The sequence below is a fragment of the Misgurnus anguillicaudatus genome, chromosome 9 (genome assembly GCF_027580225.2).
Source record: "Misgurnus anguillicaudatus chromosome 9, ASM2758022v2, whole genome shotgun sequence".
NCBI lineage: Eukaryota > Metazoa > Chordata > Actinopteri > Cypriniformes > Cobitidae > Misgurnus > Misgurnus anguillicaudatus.
Window position 1 is genome coordinate 7,931,554 of NC_073345.2, and position 18,986 is coordinate 7,950,539.

General features: G+C 39.1%; 1 protein-coding gene and 1 long non-coding RNA gene across 9 annotated transcripts in view; both read right to left on the reverse strand.

Moving 5' to 3' along the window:
- Positions 1-446: 446 nt before the first annotated feature.
- On the reverse strand, positions 447-15,721 carry LOC129424484 (uncharacterized). Of its 2 annotated transcripts, XR_008638079.2 has the most exons (6): positions 14,705-15,721; positions 14,284-14,308; positions 6,947-7,060; positions 1,372-1,449; positions 670-726; positions 447-501 (listed from the first exon to the last, which is right to left on the reverse strand). It is a non-coding gene; the product is annotated as an uncharacterized lncRNA (long non-coding RNA). The 2 variants fall into 2 exon arrangements; XR_008638078.2 differs by lacking the exon at positions 14,284-14,308 and having other exon boundaries at positions 14,705-14,927.
- A 2,110-nt stretch (positions 15,722-17,831) lies between these two features.
- rgs14b (regulator of G protein signaling 14b) overlaps positions 17,832-18,986 on the reverse strand; it is a 50,936-nt gene continuing 49,781 nt past the window's right edge. For all 7 annotated transcript variants that reach the window (XM_073871079.1, XM_073871078.1, XM_073871083.1 and 4 more), the window contains 2 exons: positions 18,439-18,541; positions 17,832-18,353 (listed from right to left, as the gene is read on the reverse strand). In XM_073871079.1, the coding sequence (XP_073727180.1) occupies positions 18,088-18,353; positions 18,439-18,541 (369 nt within the window). In that variant the 3' untranslated portion in view covers positions 17,832-18,087. The remainder of the gene's footprint in view (positions 18,354-18,438; positions 18,542-18,986) is intronic.

Genomic DNA, 18,986 nt, shown 5'->3' on the forward strand with positions numbered 1-18,986 from the left:
ATTAAAAAGCAAATAAAAGTTTATTTTAACTGTATTGAACTTTTTTTTAATGACAGTGATTGGTTAAATGTCAAAGATTGAAATCAATGTGAATTTAATAATCAAAAGTAAATTATGTAATTTACAGGCAGGTTCACAAATAAGTTACAGTACAAATACTACTAATATATTTAAGGTTTTGTCTATTTCATTTTCATTTAGGGACTTTACATGCCACTTTACACTGAATTACATTTGCATTACAGACACTGCACCGTGATCCAGTTCTGCATTTGTTTATTTATTAATACATTATCACACAAATTAAAAAGCTACACATGATTGTTGTTGGCTGTTTTCCAAATGACTTGTGATTTTGCCAGCTACACTTGTAATTCTGAGTCATAATGGTATAAACAGACACACTGAATCACCCTCTCATTATTACCCATCATTCCTGCTGATTTAAGTCTCAAAGTTTCATTTGAACTCCTCCGATGAGGCGTTCAGTTCTGTGGCCTCCTATAAAATATACAAATCATTTAATCAAAGACATGAAACGGCAAACAAGAGACATGAAAATAAATCAGCTTTCAAAAGCAAAACTAGCAAAGACTTGTCTTTGGTCTGTTCTTTAATTACATTTTTTCAGAGTGTGTCTTTGCCCATGATTCATCATTTCGTGTTTACCTCCAGCTTTTCGGTTTCGGGTTTGGCTGGGAGAGATTTCTGTGGTGTGTGAAAGGCCTGTGACAGAAGGGCAGACACTTCCATTAAGAGGGTTTCTGAACACACACAAACACAGACACACACACATTTTTGACCACATCACTAGATGGTGCTGGACAGCTGTAGAAATACAGTGAAACAAGTGAAGGTGCTTTTTTTAAATGTAGCCACCTGAAGCACTCGAGATCACCAGCACACACAGAAGAGACAGTTGCATTGGTCAACGGCATGACTAGATACAAAGGTACACTACTAATTTAAAGGTGCAGTTTGTAGATTTTAGCGGCATCTAGTAGTAACGGCTCAGTCCACCGGTCACCCCTCCCCTTTGGAGCACATAGAGAAGCTACGGTAGCCGCCAAAGGACAAACATCTCATCGTCTGAGACAACATAGTGACCAAGCGATCTATAAAGCAGTTTGTCCATTTAGAGCTACTGTAGAAACATGACAGCACATAATGGCGACTTCCATGTAAGGGGACTCGCGGTGTAAGCTCTTTATGCACAACTGAAAACATAGTTATGTATATTATATTGCATTTCTGTCAAGAGATCCTTCTTAAAGTTACACAATGCACCTATAAAACTCTGGAAGTGATGGTTGCTGCGGCACTTAGAGTACAAGAGGCTATGTGTCATACTGTACCGAGAAACCCAATTACCTTTTTGGCTTGCTGTACTTCATCCGTGGACTTGGATCGGTTTTTTACCGTCTGTTTCTGTGGAGAAATGGTGGATGCCTTGGGGGAAGAGAAATAATTTAAGTTTACATCATTATGCTCTGCATATATTAACAGTCCACTTTCAGAAATAAATGTACAAAAATGGTCCCAAGCTGTCACTGGGGCAGTACCCTTTAAAAAGATCCCAATATGTACCCCTTAGGTACAGATATGTGTGCATTCGGTAACAATGTTTACCTCTGAGGTACAAATATGCACTCTTTGTTACCAATATATACCTCTGAGGGACCGATATTCACTCTTTATTATCAATATGTACCTCAGAAAACCAATAATCACTCTATGTTTCCAATATGTACCTCTAAGGTACTGATATGCACACTTTGGGGCAGTTTCCCAGACAGAGCTTAAGTCTAATCCCAGACTAAAATGCATGTTTGAGCTGTCTTAATTTAAAAACATCTTGCACTGTATCTTAACATATATTAGTAGCATTGTTTTGTTTCAAAATGCACATCAGTAATGTTTTTTTTTTTTAGTTCTAGATTAATCTAAACCTTGTCTTGGAAACCACCCCATAGCTACCAATGTTTACCTCTGAGGAACTAATAATGTTTAAAGGTAATAATAATGTTTAAAACATATTATGTACCTCTGAAGTAAAATGTGCACTCTTTGTTACCAATATGTACTGTACCTCTGTGGTACCGGTATTCACTTTTTATGACCGGTGCGTACCTCTGGGGTACCGGTATTCACTTTTTGTTACCAGTGCATACCTCTGGGGTACCGATATTCACTTTTTGTTGCCTGTGTGTACCTCTGGGGTACCGATATTCACTTTTTGTTACCGGTGTGTACCTCTGGGCTACCGATATTCACTTTTTGTTGCCTGTGTGTACCTCTGGGCTACCGATATTCACTTTTTGTTACCGGTGCGTACCTCTGGGCTACCGATATTCACTTTTTGTTGCCTGTGTGTACCTCTGGGCTACCGATATTCACTTTTTGTTGCCTGTGTGTACCTCTGGGCTACCGATATTCACTTTTTGTTGCCTGTGTGTACCTCTGGGGTACCGGTATTCACTTTTTGTTACCGGTGCGTACCTCTGGGCCACCGATATTCACTTTTTGTTGCCTGTGTGTACCTCTGGGGTACCGATATTCACTTTTTATTACCGGTGCGTACCTCTGGGGCACCGGTATTCATTTTTATTACCGGTGTGTACCTCTGGGGTACCGGTATTCGCTTTTTATTACCGATGTGTACCTCTGGGGTACCGATATTCGCTTTTTATTACCAGTGTGTACCCCTGGGGTACCAATATTCACTTTTTATTACCGATGTGTACCTCTGGGGTACCGATATTCACTTTTTATTACCCATGTGTACCTCTGGGGTACCGATATTCACTTTTTGTTACCGGTGCGTACCTCTGGGGTACAGATATTCATTTTTTTATGACAGGTGCGTACCTCTGGGGTACCGATATTCACTTTTGTTACCGGTGCGTACCTCTGGGGTACCGATATTCACTTTTTGTTACCGGTGTGTACCTCTGGGGTACCGGTATTCACTTTTTGTTACCGGTGCGTACCTCTGGGGTACCGATATTCACTTTTTGTTACCGGTGTGTACCTCTGGGCTACCGATATTCACTTTTTGTTGCCTGTGTGTACCTCTGGGCTACCGATATTCACTTTTTGTTACCGGTGCGTACCTCTGGGCTACCGATATTCACTTTTTGTTGCCTGTGTGTACCTCTGGGCTACCGATATTCACTTTTTGTTGCCTGTGTGTACCTCTGGGCTACCGATATTCACTTTTTGTTGCCTGTGTGTACCTCTGGGGTACCGGTATTCACTTTTTGTTACCGGTGCGTACCTCTGGGCCACCGATATTCACTTTTTGTTGCCTGTGTGTACCTCTGGGGTACCGATATTCACTTTTTATTACCGGTGCGTACCTCTGGGGCACCGGTATTCATTTTTATTACCGGTGTGTACCTCTGGGGTACCGGTATTCGCTTTTTATTACCGATGTGTACCTCTGGGGTACCGATATTCGCTTTTTATTACCAGTGTGTACCCCTGGGGTACCAATATTCACTTTTTATTACCGATGTGTACCTCTGGGGTACCGATATTCACTTTTTATTACCCATGTGTACCTCTGGGGTACCGATATTCACTTTTTGTTACCGGTGCGTACCTCTGGGGTACAGATATTCATTTTTTTATGACAGGTGCGTACCTCTGGGGTACCGATATTCACTTTTGTTACCGGTGCGTACCTCTGGGGTACCGATATTCACTTTTTGTTACCGGTGTGTACCTCTGGGGTACCGGTATTCACTTTTTGTTACCGGTGCGTACCTCTGGGCTACCGATATTCACTTTTTGTTGCCTGTGTGTACCTCTGGGGTACCGATATTCACTTTTTATTACCGGTGCGTACCTCTGGGGCACCGGTATTCATTTTTATTACCGCTGTGTACCTCTGGGGTACCGGTATTCGCTTTTTATTACCGATCTGTACCTCTGGGGTACCGATATTCGCTTTTTATTACCAGTGTGTACCCCTGGGGTACCAATATTCACTTTTTATTACCGATGTGTACCTCTGGGGTACCGATATTCACTTTTTATTACCCATGTGTACCTCTGGGGTACCGATATTCACTTTTTGTTACCGGTGCGTACCTCTGGGGTACAGATATTCATTTTTTTATGACTGGTGCGTACCTCTGGGGTACCGATATTCACTTTTGTTACCGGTGCGTACCTCTGGGGTACCGATATTCACTTTTTTATTACCGGTGCGTACCTCTGGGGTACCGATATTCACTTTTTGTTACCGGTGCGTACCTCTGGGGTACCGATATTCACTTTTTATGACTGGTGTGTACCTCTGGGGTACTGATATTTACATTTTGTTACCGGTGTGTACCTCAGGGATACCGATATTCACTTTTTGTTACCGGTGCGTACCTCTGGGGTACCGATATTCACTTTTTATGACTGGTGTGTACCTCTGGGGTACCGATATTCACTTTTTGTTACCGGTGCGTACCTCTGGGGTACTGATATTTACTTTTTATGACCGGTGTGTACCTCAGGGATACCGATATTCACTTTTTGTTACCGCTGCGTACCTCTGGGGTACCGATATTCACTTTTTATGACTGGTTTGTACCTCTGGGGTACTGATATTTACTTTTTGTTACCGGTGCGTACCTCTGGGGTACTGATATTAACTTTTTATGACTGGTGTGTACTTCTGGGGTACCGCTATTCATTTTTTGTTACCGGTGCGTACCTCTGGGCTACCGATATTCACTTTTTGTTGCCGGTGTGTACCTCTGGGGTACCGATATTCACTTTTTGTTACCGGTGCGTACCTCTGGGGTACCCGTATTCACTTTTTGTTGCCGGTGTGTACCTCTGGGGTACGGATATTCACTTTTTATTACCGGTGTGTACCTCTGGGGTACCGATATTCACTTTTTGTTACCGGTGCGTACCTCTGGGGTACCCGTATTCACTTTTTGTTGCCGGTGTGTACCTCTGGGGTACCGATATTCACTTTTTATTACCGGTGTGTACCTCTGGGGTACCGATATTCACTTTTTATTACCGGTGTGTACCTCTGGGGTACCGATATTCACTTTTTGTTACCGGTGCGTACCTCTGGGGTACCGATATTCACTTTTTATTACGGGTGCGTACTTCAGGGGTACTGGTATTCACTTTTTATTACAGGTGCGTACCTCTGGGGCACCGGTATTCATTTTTATTACCGCTGTGTACCTCTGGGGCACCGGTATTCATTTTTATTACCGCTGTGTACCTCTGGGGTACCGGTATTCGCTTTTTATTACCGATGTGTACCTCTGGGGTACCGATATTCGCTTTTTATTACCAGTGTGTACCCCTGGGGTACCGATATTCGCTTTTTATTACCGATGTGTACCTCTGGGGTACCGATATTCACTTTTTATTACCGATGTGTACCTCTGGGGTACCGATATTCACTTTTTGTTACCGGTGCGTACCTCTGGGGTACAGATATTCATTTTTTATGACTGGTGCGTACCTCTGGGGTACCGATATTCACTTTTGTTACCGGTGCCTACCTCTGGGGTACCGATATTCATTTTTTATGACTGGTGCGTACGTCTGGGGTACCGATATTCACTTTTTTATTACCGGTGCGTACCTCTGGGGTACCGATATTCCCTTTTTGTTACCGGTGCGTACCTCTGGGGTACCGATATTCACTTTTTGTTACCGGTGCGTGCCTCTGGGGTACCGATATTCACTTTTTGTTACCGGTGCGTACCTCTGGGGTACCGATATTCACTTTTTATTACCGGTGCGTACCTCTGGGGCACCGGTATTCATTTTTATTACCGGTGTGTACCTCTGGGGTACCGGTATTCGCTTTTCATTACCAATGTGTACCTCTGGGGTACCGATATTCGCTTTTTATTACCAGTGTGTACCCTTGGGGTACCAATATTCACTTTTTATTACCGATGTGTACCTCTGGGGTACCAATAATCGCTTTTTATTACCGATGTGTACCTCTGGGGTACCAATATTCACTTTTTGTTACCGGTACGTTCTTCTGGGGTACCGATATTCATTTTACATGACTGGTGCGTACCTCTGGGGTACCGATATTCACTTTTTTTTACCGGTGCGTACCTCTGGGGTGCCGATATTCACTTTTTATTACCGGTGCGTACCTCAGGGGTACCGGTATTCACTTTTTATTACCAGTGCGTACCTCTGGGGCACCGGTATTCATTTTTATTACCGGTGTGTACCTCTGGGGTACCGGTATTCGCTTTTTATTACCGATGTGTACCTCTGGGGTACAAATATTCACTTTTATTACTGATGTGTACCTCTGGGGTACCGACATTCACTTTTATCACTGATGTGTACTGACATTGACTTTTAATTACTGCTGTGTACCTCTGAGGAACCGATATTCACTTTTTATTACCATTGTGTACCTTTGGGGTACCGACATTCACTTTTATTACTGATGTGTACCTCTGGGGTACCGATATTCACTTTTAATTACTGCTGTGTACCTCTTTGTTACGAATATATACCTCTAATAGACAGATATTCACTTTTTATTACTGCTGTGTACCTCTGAGGTACTGGCATTCACTTTTTTATTACCGATGTGTACCTCTGCGGTACCGATATTCACTTTTTATTACCAATGTGTACTTCTGAGGTACAGATTTTCACCCTTTGTTACTACTATATACCCTTTGTTTGTACTAAGAATTATTTTACAAGGTGCCTGATACAATAATTTTTAAAAAGCAATAATGAAGCCACACCCCTAACTCCACCCCTAAACATAATCGTGACTGGGGTATACGCAGACCACCCTAACACTAACGTACTAACAATGAGCTTGTATGAATTCAAAGAAATCAGGCACCTCGTAAAATACGTTTGAATTGTCGTGACATTGTGTTGGTTTACACTGTAGGATTATTTGAGTTGTTGGTTCGGCCTCACTTACTTTACTCTCTATGCTCTCCATGTTTCAGCTTGTGAAGTTTTTTTGTTGTGTTGAGAAGGTGAATCAGCTGTGTCTTTAGGCAATGTGCAGCAGTCCCTCGATGCTATTGGTTGCCTGTGTGAATGAGATCACACACATTCACATTGAAATTAATAGCCTATACAGGAACAGAAATCTCAGACTGTCACTTTTCTCTGCTGATTCATAAGAAAAGATGTCAAAATGTAGCAGTAATTGCTCCTCAGACATTGCGGTCTCAGTAAAGCAAGAGTCATTGTTAGAGAGATGACCTGTTGTCACCATGTCTTTGTGCCGTGTCTCTGTGAAACATTCGTCTGTGAACAAAATGATTACAAATTGCCCCTGGTGGAAATCTAATGAAAAGGTAGGCGTAGCTGAGATTGAGACGTGATCTGTGAGGTGAAGCAAGGAAAGACATAAATGCATGATGTTGCTTCCTTGAAATGACATGTGAATAGAATCCTGAATTTTTATATTTCAGACACAACTCAATTTTCACAATACTAAAAGAAACTGTAAGCTGTTACTGGCATGATTTTAAAGGCAGGGTCCATGATCTCTGAAAGCCAATTTTGATATTTGAAATCAACTAAACAAACTCGCCCCTACCCCAATAGAATCTGGACCTACGGTTGATAGACCCGCCCCACACATATGCAACCAATGCCACGATGTCGTTTAGTAGGCACGCACCTTCCTGCTGATTGGCTACAAGTGTGTTTTGGTACTTGGCCCGACTCCCTTTTCCAAAGTGTTTTTCAGATATTGTGCACTACGCCTTTAAGATGCTCTGGGTTGTAGCCAGGGTGTTGCTAAGTGGTTATTAGGTGTTTACCTAAAAGTACCCAACACCAAGTTAACAGTTATAAACCATAAACCATTTCTTAAAACGGTTGGTTTATAAAATGCTTTAATTCATAACAATTATTTATAAACAATTACCATTGTGAATATGATTAAATGGACACTGAATGCTGTGTTTTATGTAGTTACTCAATAGTTGATTTTTTTTTTTTTTACCAACAATAATGAATGACACTAGCAACAAGCTATTGTTTAGCTAACTTGAGCACAAAACTGTCTAATCTTTGGTACACAAAGATCGTTGGTTTGAATCTCACGACTGGCATGTTGCGACTGAAGTACCCCTGAACAACGCACCTTATTCCCAATTGCTCCTCGGGTTATAGCTGTCTCCTGCTCCGGGTGTGCTTGTGTTCACTACTTGCTACAATGGGTTAAATAAAGAGGTCACATTTCGAGTATGGACTACAATACTTGACTGCCACATCAATTTCAATCTGTTTATATTTTGTTTCTTTGCATTCTGCACTTTGTTTGCGGTACTTTGTGCTGCGAGACGAAGTTTGCTATGCAAAAATTGCATTTTTTATGACAGACGAAAGCAGTTCGTAACATAACCGACACAACATAAAGTCGAATTTATTTTTTAATGTGCGAAATTTTCGGAACAGAAATTTTGTGCAAATTTCATATAGCTAATATACACTTTAAAAACCCAGAAGTTAAAACATCTTGTTTTTGCAAGCCAATTCAATGTAATATTTAAAGTTTTGACCTGTGAATAGTTGACTTAGGTGAATTTGTTTAACTTATATTTTTATGCTACTTTAACTTAAAAAATTATGTTTATTTGACAAAAATGCTGCATTTTCTACAGTGTAAGAACTAAATGGCAAATGGTAATTTTGCCATTGTTTATGGGCAAATAACTATTCAAATAAAGCAATATTGGGCCAAACTAAAATGTACACTACCTGCTGCAACATTTCTCTGCCAAATGCTTCAGGGCTTTAGAGAGAACTGGGTGTTATTACAGAAATCTGTCCAAATATACACTGATGTTCAGCGTCACTTATTTTATTGCGTCCATAAAAGCAAGTTTCCTTTTGCCTTACAACAAAAAAATCTGGAACAGAAGATTAAAACTTTCTCCAGCCACTAAATCATCTCAACACAAAGAGCTTTCTGAAGCAGAAATACACCTGCCGCTTTGGTCTTTTTCTTCCCCGTCTCATCGTATCTGAAATTGCTAATGTGGAAATATTGATATTAGCTAAATACTTTTATGAATGTTGTCCTTGAGTGCACATCTATTTAGATTCTGTTTGTATAACTTAATCTTCATTGTTATTGACTGAACGTTGACTGCATAAATGCTTTCTTTTTAATAATCTCTGGCTTCTGTAAAGCTATGCATGGGCTAACTGCAGGTTCTTTGCTTCGCTTAGTCTTTCATTTCACTGATATGAGTCATCAACATCTTTCAATTACAAATACAGAAGAGCTCAGTGTATCTACTATACAGAATTCTGAATCAAAGCAGTAGCTTGAATCAAATCTATACAACAAAGCATTTTACAGATACATTCAGTTGAAATATGCATAGGAAATAGATGGAATGAGACATTTTTGTGTACTATATATATTTTTGCTTGCTTGTTTTCTCGTGATCACGACATATCAAAAGTTGCATTCTTGAGATGTGATTAAAGCTTACATGTACTCAATAGAACGTGTTGTTTTGTTTGTAGACAGCAAAAGCATATTTTTCTAAATTAGCATGAACAAATGAGATTTCACATGAATCAGGGATACGCTCAAGATTAAATAGATTTGTCAATAATTGACAATTTGACAGTGCTGAATTTAGGGACCGCCTTTAAAGTACCTCCATAATATATAGGTTTCTACTTTAAACATGCATTTAAATGGAATGACTTAAGGGGTTCGCACACCGGCCGCGCCGTTATAAACAAAAATAGAACACATTTTTTTCTATGAGTATACGCACACGGGCGCCGCCAGCTGTGACTCAGGAAGTTGCTCAAATCCCTATCGCGCCCCACAGCGCCACTCACATAGTTTAACATTAAATAACATCATATTTGTCCCAAATCATTAACAATTAACATTGACTGCTAACGTATATTTTGCATTTTGAAGTAGACGCTATCTGACGAAGCTCGCCCTATTTAATGTGCACTTCCGGTTTACAATACCTCCAAGTTGTCCTAGACGCAACTCGACGCGACGCTGAACTGCGCCACCGGTGTGCGAAACCTTTAAAGTCAGCAAAGAGTCATTAAACCAACTGTAAAGTGTTCATGTGGTTGTCAGCTATAATGCACACTTTTTTAGATTTCTGATCATTATTTAATTAAACAGTTAAACACTATTGAAGATAGAAACATCTACATTATAACTTTAGAGATGGTCCCTAAATTCATGAACACCAAACATCCAACTTTATTTATATAGTAAGTCTATTGGCTGCTACACGTGTGGTAATGGCGAAGATCCCAACTCATATGCATCAGCAGTCCACGTCAAAATAAATGAAATATGGCCAGGAAATTGCATTATGCCATTTGGATTATCAAGTCAGGAAAACGAAAAAATTAAGTTGTGATCACAAGAAAACAAGCAAGCAAAAATAAAAAATATGGATGACCTCTCTCTCGGCTTCCGTAGAAATGACCCATATGGCAAAAAATATATTTTCAAATATAATTTAAAATAGATTAAAAAAAATACATAAAATGGCCACAAAATATATGTGCTAAAATATATTTTGAAATGTATTTCCACAAATATATCTTTGCCCATTTTTGTATATTTTGAAATTAAACAATTTTTTTAAAGCATTTATATTCACGTCACATAAACATGACATGTTTGAAAAGGTTAAAATGTAATATATTTTCAGCTGCAAAAATTTACTTGTAATTTTATATTTTATACATACTTTTATAAAAATGATGAATAGATGAATAATAAGAGTTCCAAACATGGTAAGGACATATCGAGAGTCTCAAACACGTTTGTTTCCTCATTTTATGTAAACCTCATGCATGCAAAAAACTGCTGAAAAAACAGGCCAATCTCAAGACACCAACTGTGACGTTACAGTTGTATGCCCCAACAATAAATTACACATTAAATTAATTGCAAAGTTGTTAAAATCCTAAAAACAAAGTTGTGACTGTTAGCGCTATATGCTAGTTAATGCTATATGCTATGTTTTACTATTGACATCACAGTTACATTTTTCTGGTGAAAAAACACAAACTTACCACTCGGTAATGTCCATTTACAATCTCCTAACAATAAGTTGTTCTTCAAAACCTGTATTTTCGTCTTATACAGACTCAAACATATAAGGTCTGTTTACTAATGTGAGCTTCTGGCATGACCCTCAGAGCAAAGATCATCATTATTATTCATGACCATTTCAAATAGGGTTTATTCAAAAGACAAATCCTAGGATTTGGATTTTTTGGATCATTGCTTCCATTGAGTCTCATATGATTTTTAAAAAATCATTATCAATCTTCGCAATGTGCCTGTGACCCAGGAAGCACACAAAAATGGTCAAAACATGTACCATAGCTGTAACGGGGCAGTACCCTTTAAAGGGCCCTAATGTAGTACCATTATATGTATGAATTTGGTACCAATATGTATCTTTGAGATATTATGTGAAATCTTTAGGTGCAAAGCTGTACTTTTTGAAAGGGTACCGCCCCAGTGACTTCTGGGGTACATATTTTGACAATTTTTTAAATAGTGAAAAATGCATTGTAAGTTGTTTTGGATAAAAGCAGTTGCCATATACAGTACATACAATCCCCTAAAGGAACACCTGTTCAATTTCTCATGAATGCAATTATCTAATCAACCAATCACATGGCAGTTGCTTCAATGCATTTAGGGATGTGGTCCTGGTCAAGACAATCTCTTGAACTCCAAGCTGAATGTCAGAATGGGAATGAAAGGTGATTTAAGCAATTTTGAGCGTGGCATGGTTGTTGGTGCCAGACTGTTTTCACAATCTGCTCAGTTACTGGGATTTTCACGCACAACCATTTCTAGGGTTTACAAAGAATGGTGTGAAAACGAAAAAACATCCAGTATGCGGCAGTCCTGTGGGCAAAAATGCCTTGTTGATGCTAGAGGTCAGAGAAGAATGAGCCGACTGATTCAAGCTGATAGAAGAGCAACTTTGACTGAAATAACCACTCGTTACAACCGAGGTATGCAGCAAAGCATTTGTGAAGCCACAACACGCACAACCCTGAGGCGGATGGGCTACAACAGCAGAAGACCCCACCGGGTCTCCACTACAAATAGGAAAAAGAGGCTACAATTTGGACGAAGACTGGAAAACTGTTGCCTGAGTCTCAAATTCTGTTGAGACATTGAGATGGTAGAGTCAGAATTTGACGTAAACAGAATGAGAACATGGATCCATCATGCCTGTTACCACTGTGCAGGCTGGTGGTGTAATGGTGTGGGGGATTTTTCTTGGCACACTTTAGGCCCCTTAGTGCCAATTCGGCATTGTTTAAATGCCACAGCCTACTTGAGCATTGTTTCTGACCATGTCCATCCCTTTATGACCACCATGTACTCATCCTCTGATGGCTCCTTCCAGCAGGATAATGCATCATGTCACAAAGCTCGAATCATTTCAAATTGGTTTTTTGAACATGACAATGAGTATATTGTACTAAAGTGGCCCCCACAGTCACCAGATCTCAACCCAATAGAGCATCTTTGGGATGTGGTGGAACGGGAGCTTCGTGCCCTGGATGTGCATCCCACAAATCTCCATCAACTGCAAGATGCTATCCTATCAATATGGGCCAACATTTTTAAAGAATGCTTTCAGCACCTTGTTGAATCAATGCCATGTAGTATTAAGGCAGTTCTGAAGGCAAAATGGGGTCAAACACAGTATTAGTATGCTGTTCCTAATAATCCTTTAGGTGAGTGTATATGTAATGTAAAAGTAAATTATGGTGGAATACATCAAGTTTTACACAAACTAAATGTAATATATATCAATAATACCAGCCTGATCTCACGAAAATTGGTACGTATTTTACAAGTTAGCTAATTCGTATAAATTCGTACAAGGTTAATTGTGCAAAAACTTACGATTATCATAAATAAACAATAATGAAATCCCACCCTCACCCCAACGTTACAGGGGCAAAGGCAAATTGTACAAAAATGCATGAATGTGGTTGAACAAATTGATACGAATTAGCCACCTCATAAAATACGTAATTTGGCATGAGATAGCGTTAATAATCCATTTCACCAAATCAGATTTGAAGGCTTTGATTGTTTGAAAGTGTTTCTGAGGTTATGCCACAATGCAGGACATTTGAAATCGTCCTCTTTATGCAATATAACAGAAAAGCATTGGACCAGCTGAAGCTTGACCTCAAATGTAAGCTGGGTGAAAATGTCAGCACACAGAAGACAGCAGACAGTGACTCATCAGACCACCACACCTCATACAGCATACAAAAACATTGCGTGTGTGTGTTGCATGCATATCTGCTGGCAGGAAGTCAACTATGAGATAGTGAGATTTATAGACAGATAACTAGAGAGGGGGCGAGTGTGGGGAGATTCAAATAAAAATGGCCTTCAAGTAGAGTCTTTCACTTAGTATGCTGGGTCATAATCCATCATTTAATGTAAATCTAAACGTGGAGACATCCATTTAAAATCCCAGGCGGGACTTGGGCCAATTAGGACTCTCAGCTCTCATCACCAGACGGTATTACCATGGCAACAAGCCGGTACCAGGAGCTTGACAGATGAAGGAAGGAATTTGATGGGCGGTGTCCCTTAAGGGTGGATTTAGATTACAGGGACCCCAGTCTCAAATGAGATTTTTCATCTTTCAATAGCTGCTGAAAAACTTTTGTGCCACGTGCAGAAGAGCACTACAGGCCATGTTGCAGTGTAAACAACCTATTGGGTTTACTCAAATCGAGCGATGGAAAATGATTACCTTGACTCATTCCTGAAAAAACCTTTGAGATGATTTGAATCATTCATAGTGACATATTTGAAAATCTTTACTTGTGATTTCCATCTCCTGGTTTGAGTTATTTACTGGCAAATACAGAACTAAACCAAGAAAGACGATTCAACTTGGAACAAGAGTTTAAAAGTTGTGGAAAAAATGTCAAAATTAAAAGATTAGATCGATATGTTCGGGTCTAGGGGGTGCTTCAGTACTTTCACAGTTGAATAGGTCACAGGAAATCAGTTTGATGTGAGTCATTATATCTTCTGCAATGTAGTTTAGCCATTGTGCTAATAGTCCTGTGGGTTCAGATTGACAGGTTTTGACATTTTGAATAAATAAACATGTAGCTGTGAAATGGCATAACAAAGTTTCCAACAGAATCAACATATTGCACCTCAAGGGAAGACTGTGGAGAAAAATCATTCATATGTTCAAACACTAAACTATTACTTTGACTTACTTTTATGTTGCCCAAACCTTGATTGCTTTAACATGAAAGTAAAGTTCAGTATGTAAGACAACAGAAAAAAAAACATTATTAGCCTATACTAATATATAAACATTATATGCCTGCTTAAACACTAATGATTGAATTTGCTTAAAATCACACAGTCATGTGTGGTTTATGGAGATGTTGTAGAAAAATGGCTTTAATACTTAGCTAATACATTTTCACTAATACATATGTTGTACCCCATGTTGTTATACAAATCTGTGTCCTCAACCCCCCTCCCAACACACACGCATGCAAAATTAGATCTGAGCAAAATGATATTATCTTGGCACAAATGAAATGTGACGGTGCCTGTGGATAAAATGAGTATCTGTAACATATCCAGTACAGCCAAGTTACAGTTTAGAGTTAGTTAAAGAGGTCTTACCTGTTGATCTTTAATGTGCACTCATTGAGGAGTCGTGCAGGCTCGGTTCTGATTAAACCTTTACAAACCAGTTAGAACTGTTAGGATTCTGTCCTTACCAAGAGATGCTCAGTGATGTAAGACAAAATCATCAGCCTCCAGATACTCCTCCCTCCCTCCCTTTCACTCATCTCCATCTCTCTCTCTCTCTCTCTCTCTCTGCCTTCCATTTCCAATCTCTCTCTCTCTCTATCTCTCTCTCTCATTCTCTCTCTCTCTGTCTGCCTTCCATTTCCATTCTCTCTCTCTCTCAATCGCTTTCTCTCTCTGCCTTTCATTTTCAATCTCTCACTCTCTTTATTCTTTCTTTCCCTTTTTACTGTCATCCATTTCCATTCTCTCGCTCTCTTACTTTATTTATTCTCCACGTTCTCTCTTTCATTCTTTCACTGTCTTCCATTTCCATTCTCTCTTTTTCTTACTTTATTCTTCCTTTCTTCTTTCACTATCTTCCATTTTCATTCTATTGCTCTCTTACTTAATTTTTTTTATTTCTCTTTTTTACTGCCTTCCATTTCCATTCTCTTGCTCTTTTACTTTATTTTTTCTTCTCATTCTCTCTTTCCTTCTTTCACTGTCTTCAATTTCCATTCTCTTGCTCTCTTACTTTATTCTTTCTTTCCTTCTTTCACTGTCTTCCATTTCCATTCTCTCACTCTCTTACTTTATTCTTTCTTTCTTTCCTTCTTTCACTGTCTTCCATTTCCATTCTCTCATTCTCTTGCTTTATTCTTTCTTTCTTTCCTTCTTTCACTGTCTTCCATTTCCATTCTCTGGCTCTCTTACTTTACTTTTTCTTCTCATTCTCTCTTTCCTTCTTTCACTGTCTTCCTTTTACATTCTCTCGCTCTCTTACTTTATTCTTTATTTCCTTCTTTCACTGTCTTCCATTTCCATTCTCTCACTCTCTTACTTTATTCTTTCTTTCTTTCCTTCTTTCACTGTCTTCCATTTCCATTCTCTGGCTCTCTTACTTTATTATTTCTTTCTTTCCTTCTTTCACTGTCTTCCATTTCCATTCTCTCATTCTCTTGCTTTATTCTTTCTTTCTTTCCTTCTTTCACCGTCTTCCATTTCCATTCTCTCGCTCTCTTTATTTTTTCTTCTCCTTGTCTCTTTCCTTCTTTCACTGTCTTCCATTTCCATTCTCTGGCTCTCTTACTTTACTTTTTCTTCTCATTCTCTCTTTCCTTCTTTCACTGTCTTCCTTTTACATTCTCTTGCTCTCTTACTTTATTCTTTCTTTCCTTCTTTCACTGTCTTCTATTTCCATTCTCTCACTCTCTTGCTTTATTCTTTCTTTCTTTCCTTCTTTCACTGTCTTCATTTTCCATTCGCTTGCTCTCTAACTTTATTCTCTCTTTCCTTCTTTCACTGTCTTCCATTTCCATTCTCTCGCTCCCTTACTTAATTTTTTCTTCTCGTTCTCTCTTTCCTTCTTTCACTGTCTTCCATTTCCATTCTCTCACTCTCTTGCTTTATTCTTTCTTTTTTTCCTTCTTTCACTGTCTTCCATTTCCATTCTCTCGCTCTCTTACTTTATTTTTTCTTCTCGTTCTCTCTTTCCTTCTTTCACTGTCTTCCATTTCCATTCTCTCACTCTCTTGCTTTATTCTTTCTTTTTTCCTTCTTTCACTGTCTTCCATTTCCATTCTCTCGCTCTCTTACTTTATTTTTTCTTCTCATTCTCTCTTTCCTTCTTTCACTGTCTTCTATTTCCATTCTCTTGCTCTCTTACTTTATTCTTTCTTTCCTTCTTTCACTGTCTTCCATTTCCATTCTATCAATCTCTTACTTTATTTTTTCTTCTCGTTCTCTCTTTCCTTCTTTCACTGTCTTCCATTTCCATTCTCTCACTCTCTTGCTTTATTCTTTCTTTTTTTCCTTCTTTCACTGTCTTCCATTTCCATTCTCTCGCTCCCTTACTTTATTTTTTCTTCTCGTTCTCTCTTTCCTTCTTTCACTGTCTTCCATTTCCATTCTCTCGATCTCTTACTTTATTTTTTCTTCTCATTCTCTCTTTCCTTCTTTCACTGTCTTCCATTTCCATTCTCTCGCTCTCTTACTTTATTCTCTCAATTTTTCACTGTCTTCCATTTCCATTCTATCACTCACTCTATTCTTTCTTTCTCTTTTTTACTGTCTTCCATTTCCATTCTATCGCTCTCTTACTTTATTTTATTCTTCTCGTTTTCCCTTTCCTTCTTTCACTGTCTTCCATTTCTATTCTATCACTCTCTTACTTTATTCTTCCTTTCTTCTTTCGCTGTCCTCCATTTTCATTCTCTCACTCCCTTTCTTTATTCTTACTGTCTTCCATTTCCATTTTCTCGCTCTTTTACTCTATTCTTTTCGTTCTCTCTTTCCTTCTTTTACTGTCTTCCATTTCCATTCTCTCACTCGCTTACTTTGTTCTTCCTTTCTTCTTTCACTGTCTTCCATTTTCATTCTCTCGCTCCCTTTCTTTATTCGTACTGTCTTCCATTTCCATTCTCTCGCTCTCTTACTTTATTCCTCTGATTCTCTCTCTCATTCTCTTCCTTTGAATTCTACTTCCCTCTTCTCTCTCTCTTTCTCTCTCACTCTCTCTCTCTCTCTCTCTCACTCTCTCTCATTCTTCCTCTTTCTGCTTCTGCCTCATCTAGTTAGCTGGTGAACTGAGAATATTCTGATTTTGACTGATTTTTAAAACCAGACTATTACCTCATCACTACCCGCTGACTATTCAAAGACCCTGGATATAGAGAGCAAAGAGTCCCGGGTGAAGACTGTCCTGAGGACAGCATGCATTAAGTAAGCGTGCTTGTCTGTATGCAGTATTTATGCTTTATGAGTTAGCAGAAAGCCAGAGGTAACCATCAAGCATCGGCCTCCTTCCATTTCTGTCATTCTCTCTTTATTTACCCCCAAGGTTAAATGAATGTCTTGAGAAGCAAAGACACATCACTACTGAGTAAGGCAAAACTAACAGTGTATCTTAAAGAAACCCTGCTATTATTAATCTTTTAAGTCCTTAAGTCAAAACCATATCTTATTATTCTCTTTCCATTTTGGTTTTTGGTAAATATACAGCAGTATGCAACGCGCGTCTTTTTAAAACAGATACAATGTATTGTTGTTAGGTGAATCAATTTAAAATAAATACATGCAGCTGGACATTAACATTGTGCAGAATCACATCCTCTGTAAACAATATTTCATCAGATTTTCCTATCAAAAGAGCCTGAATGACAAGTGTTCATCATTAAAGGCCACTGCTGTCACATTACTGAAACAGATTTTCTATTTTCCATGTCCCAGCGTGACTGATTATTGAAGCAAACAGTGTAACAGGTCCATTAACTTCACACCATAGTTTCTCGAGCTGGGTTTGAACAGTCGCTCTTGGTCGACGGTCCTTTCTCTGACGGGTCTGGTTCAGCAGGAGAAACCGTTTCGAGAGAGCTCATACTGGAACAGGACTCCTCCAGTGATTTGCATGTCTCTGTTTCATCAACATCCTCCAGGGGTAACTGAAGGAACTGAGGGAGCATCAGATGTTCTTTCTTCAGAAGACCTCTCTGATCATCAGCACTGCAGCACTGGGCTCGGTTCATCAACTCCACCAGACCTGGACAATTAACCAGAACCAATAAGACACAGAGGTATTTATACTTGACAGATTGTGTTGGAATATAAAGACAGAATGACTTTACCCTCCATGTCATATGTTTTCCTCAGTCCAGGGTTTCTCTGTCTGGGGGTTGATCGGGAAATTCCGGTAGGGAACATGTTTGCATCAACGCCACCTCTCCGATCCTGGTGACAGATTTATAAAAGGTTAAACTACAGGGAATAACAAGAATATGATGAAATGCTCCAAAATCTAATGAGGATCCCTGTTGGTTTCTGCCTACAAAGGGAGCAGTTTTCTGACAATCTGACATATTAGAAAAAGTGCATGGAAGACAACATGGAAGTTTAAGGGGATCATATCTGATGTTGCTAAAAATAACACTATTTTGTGTATTTGGTGTAATGCAGTGTGTTTACACAATTTAAGGTAAAAACACATTATTTTCCACAAACTGTACATTATTGTGCTCCTCTACAACAATACTACAGTGAGAATAAAAGTTATGCCTTCTTTCTTTGCATATACGTTTGGCCGGTGTTATGCAAATCTTCTCACTAAATGACATAGATATGTGGAGGCATGTTTAAATACACTGAATAATAAGAATATTTATTTGGGTTTGGAACT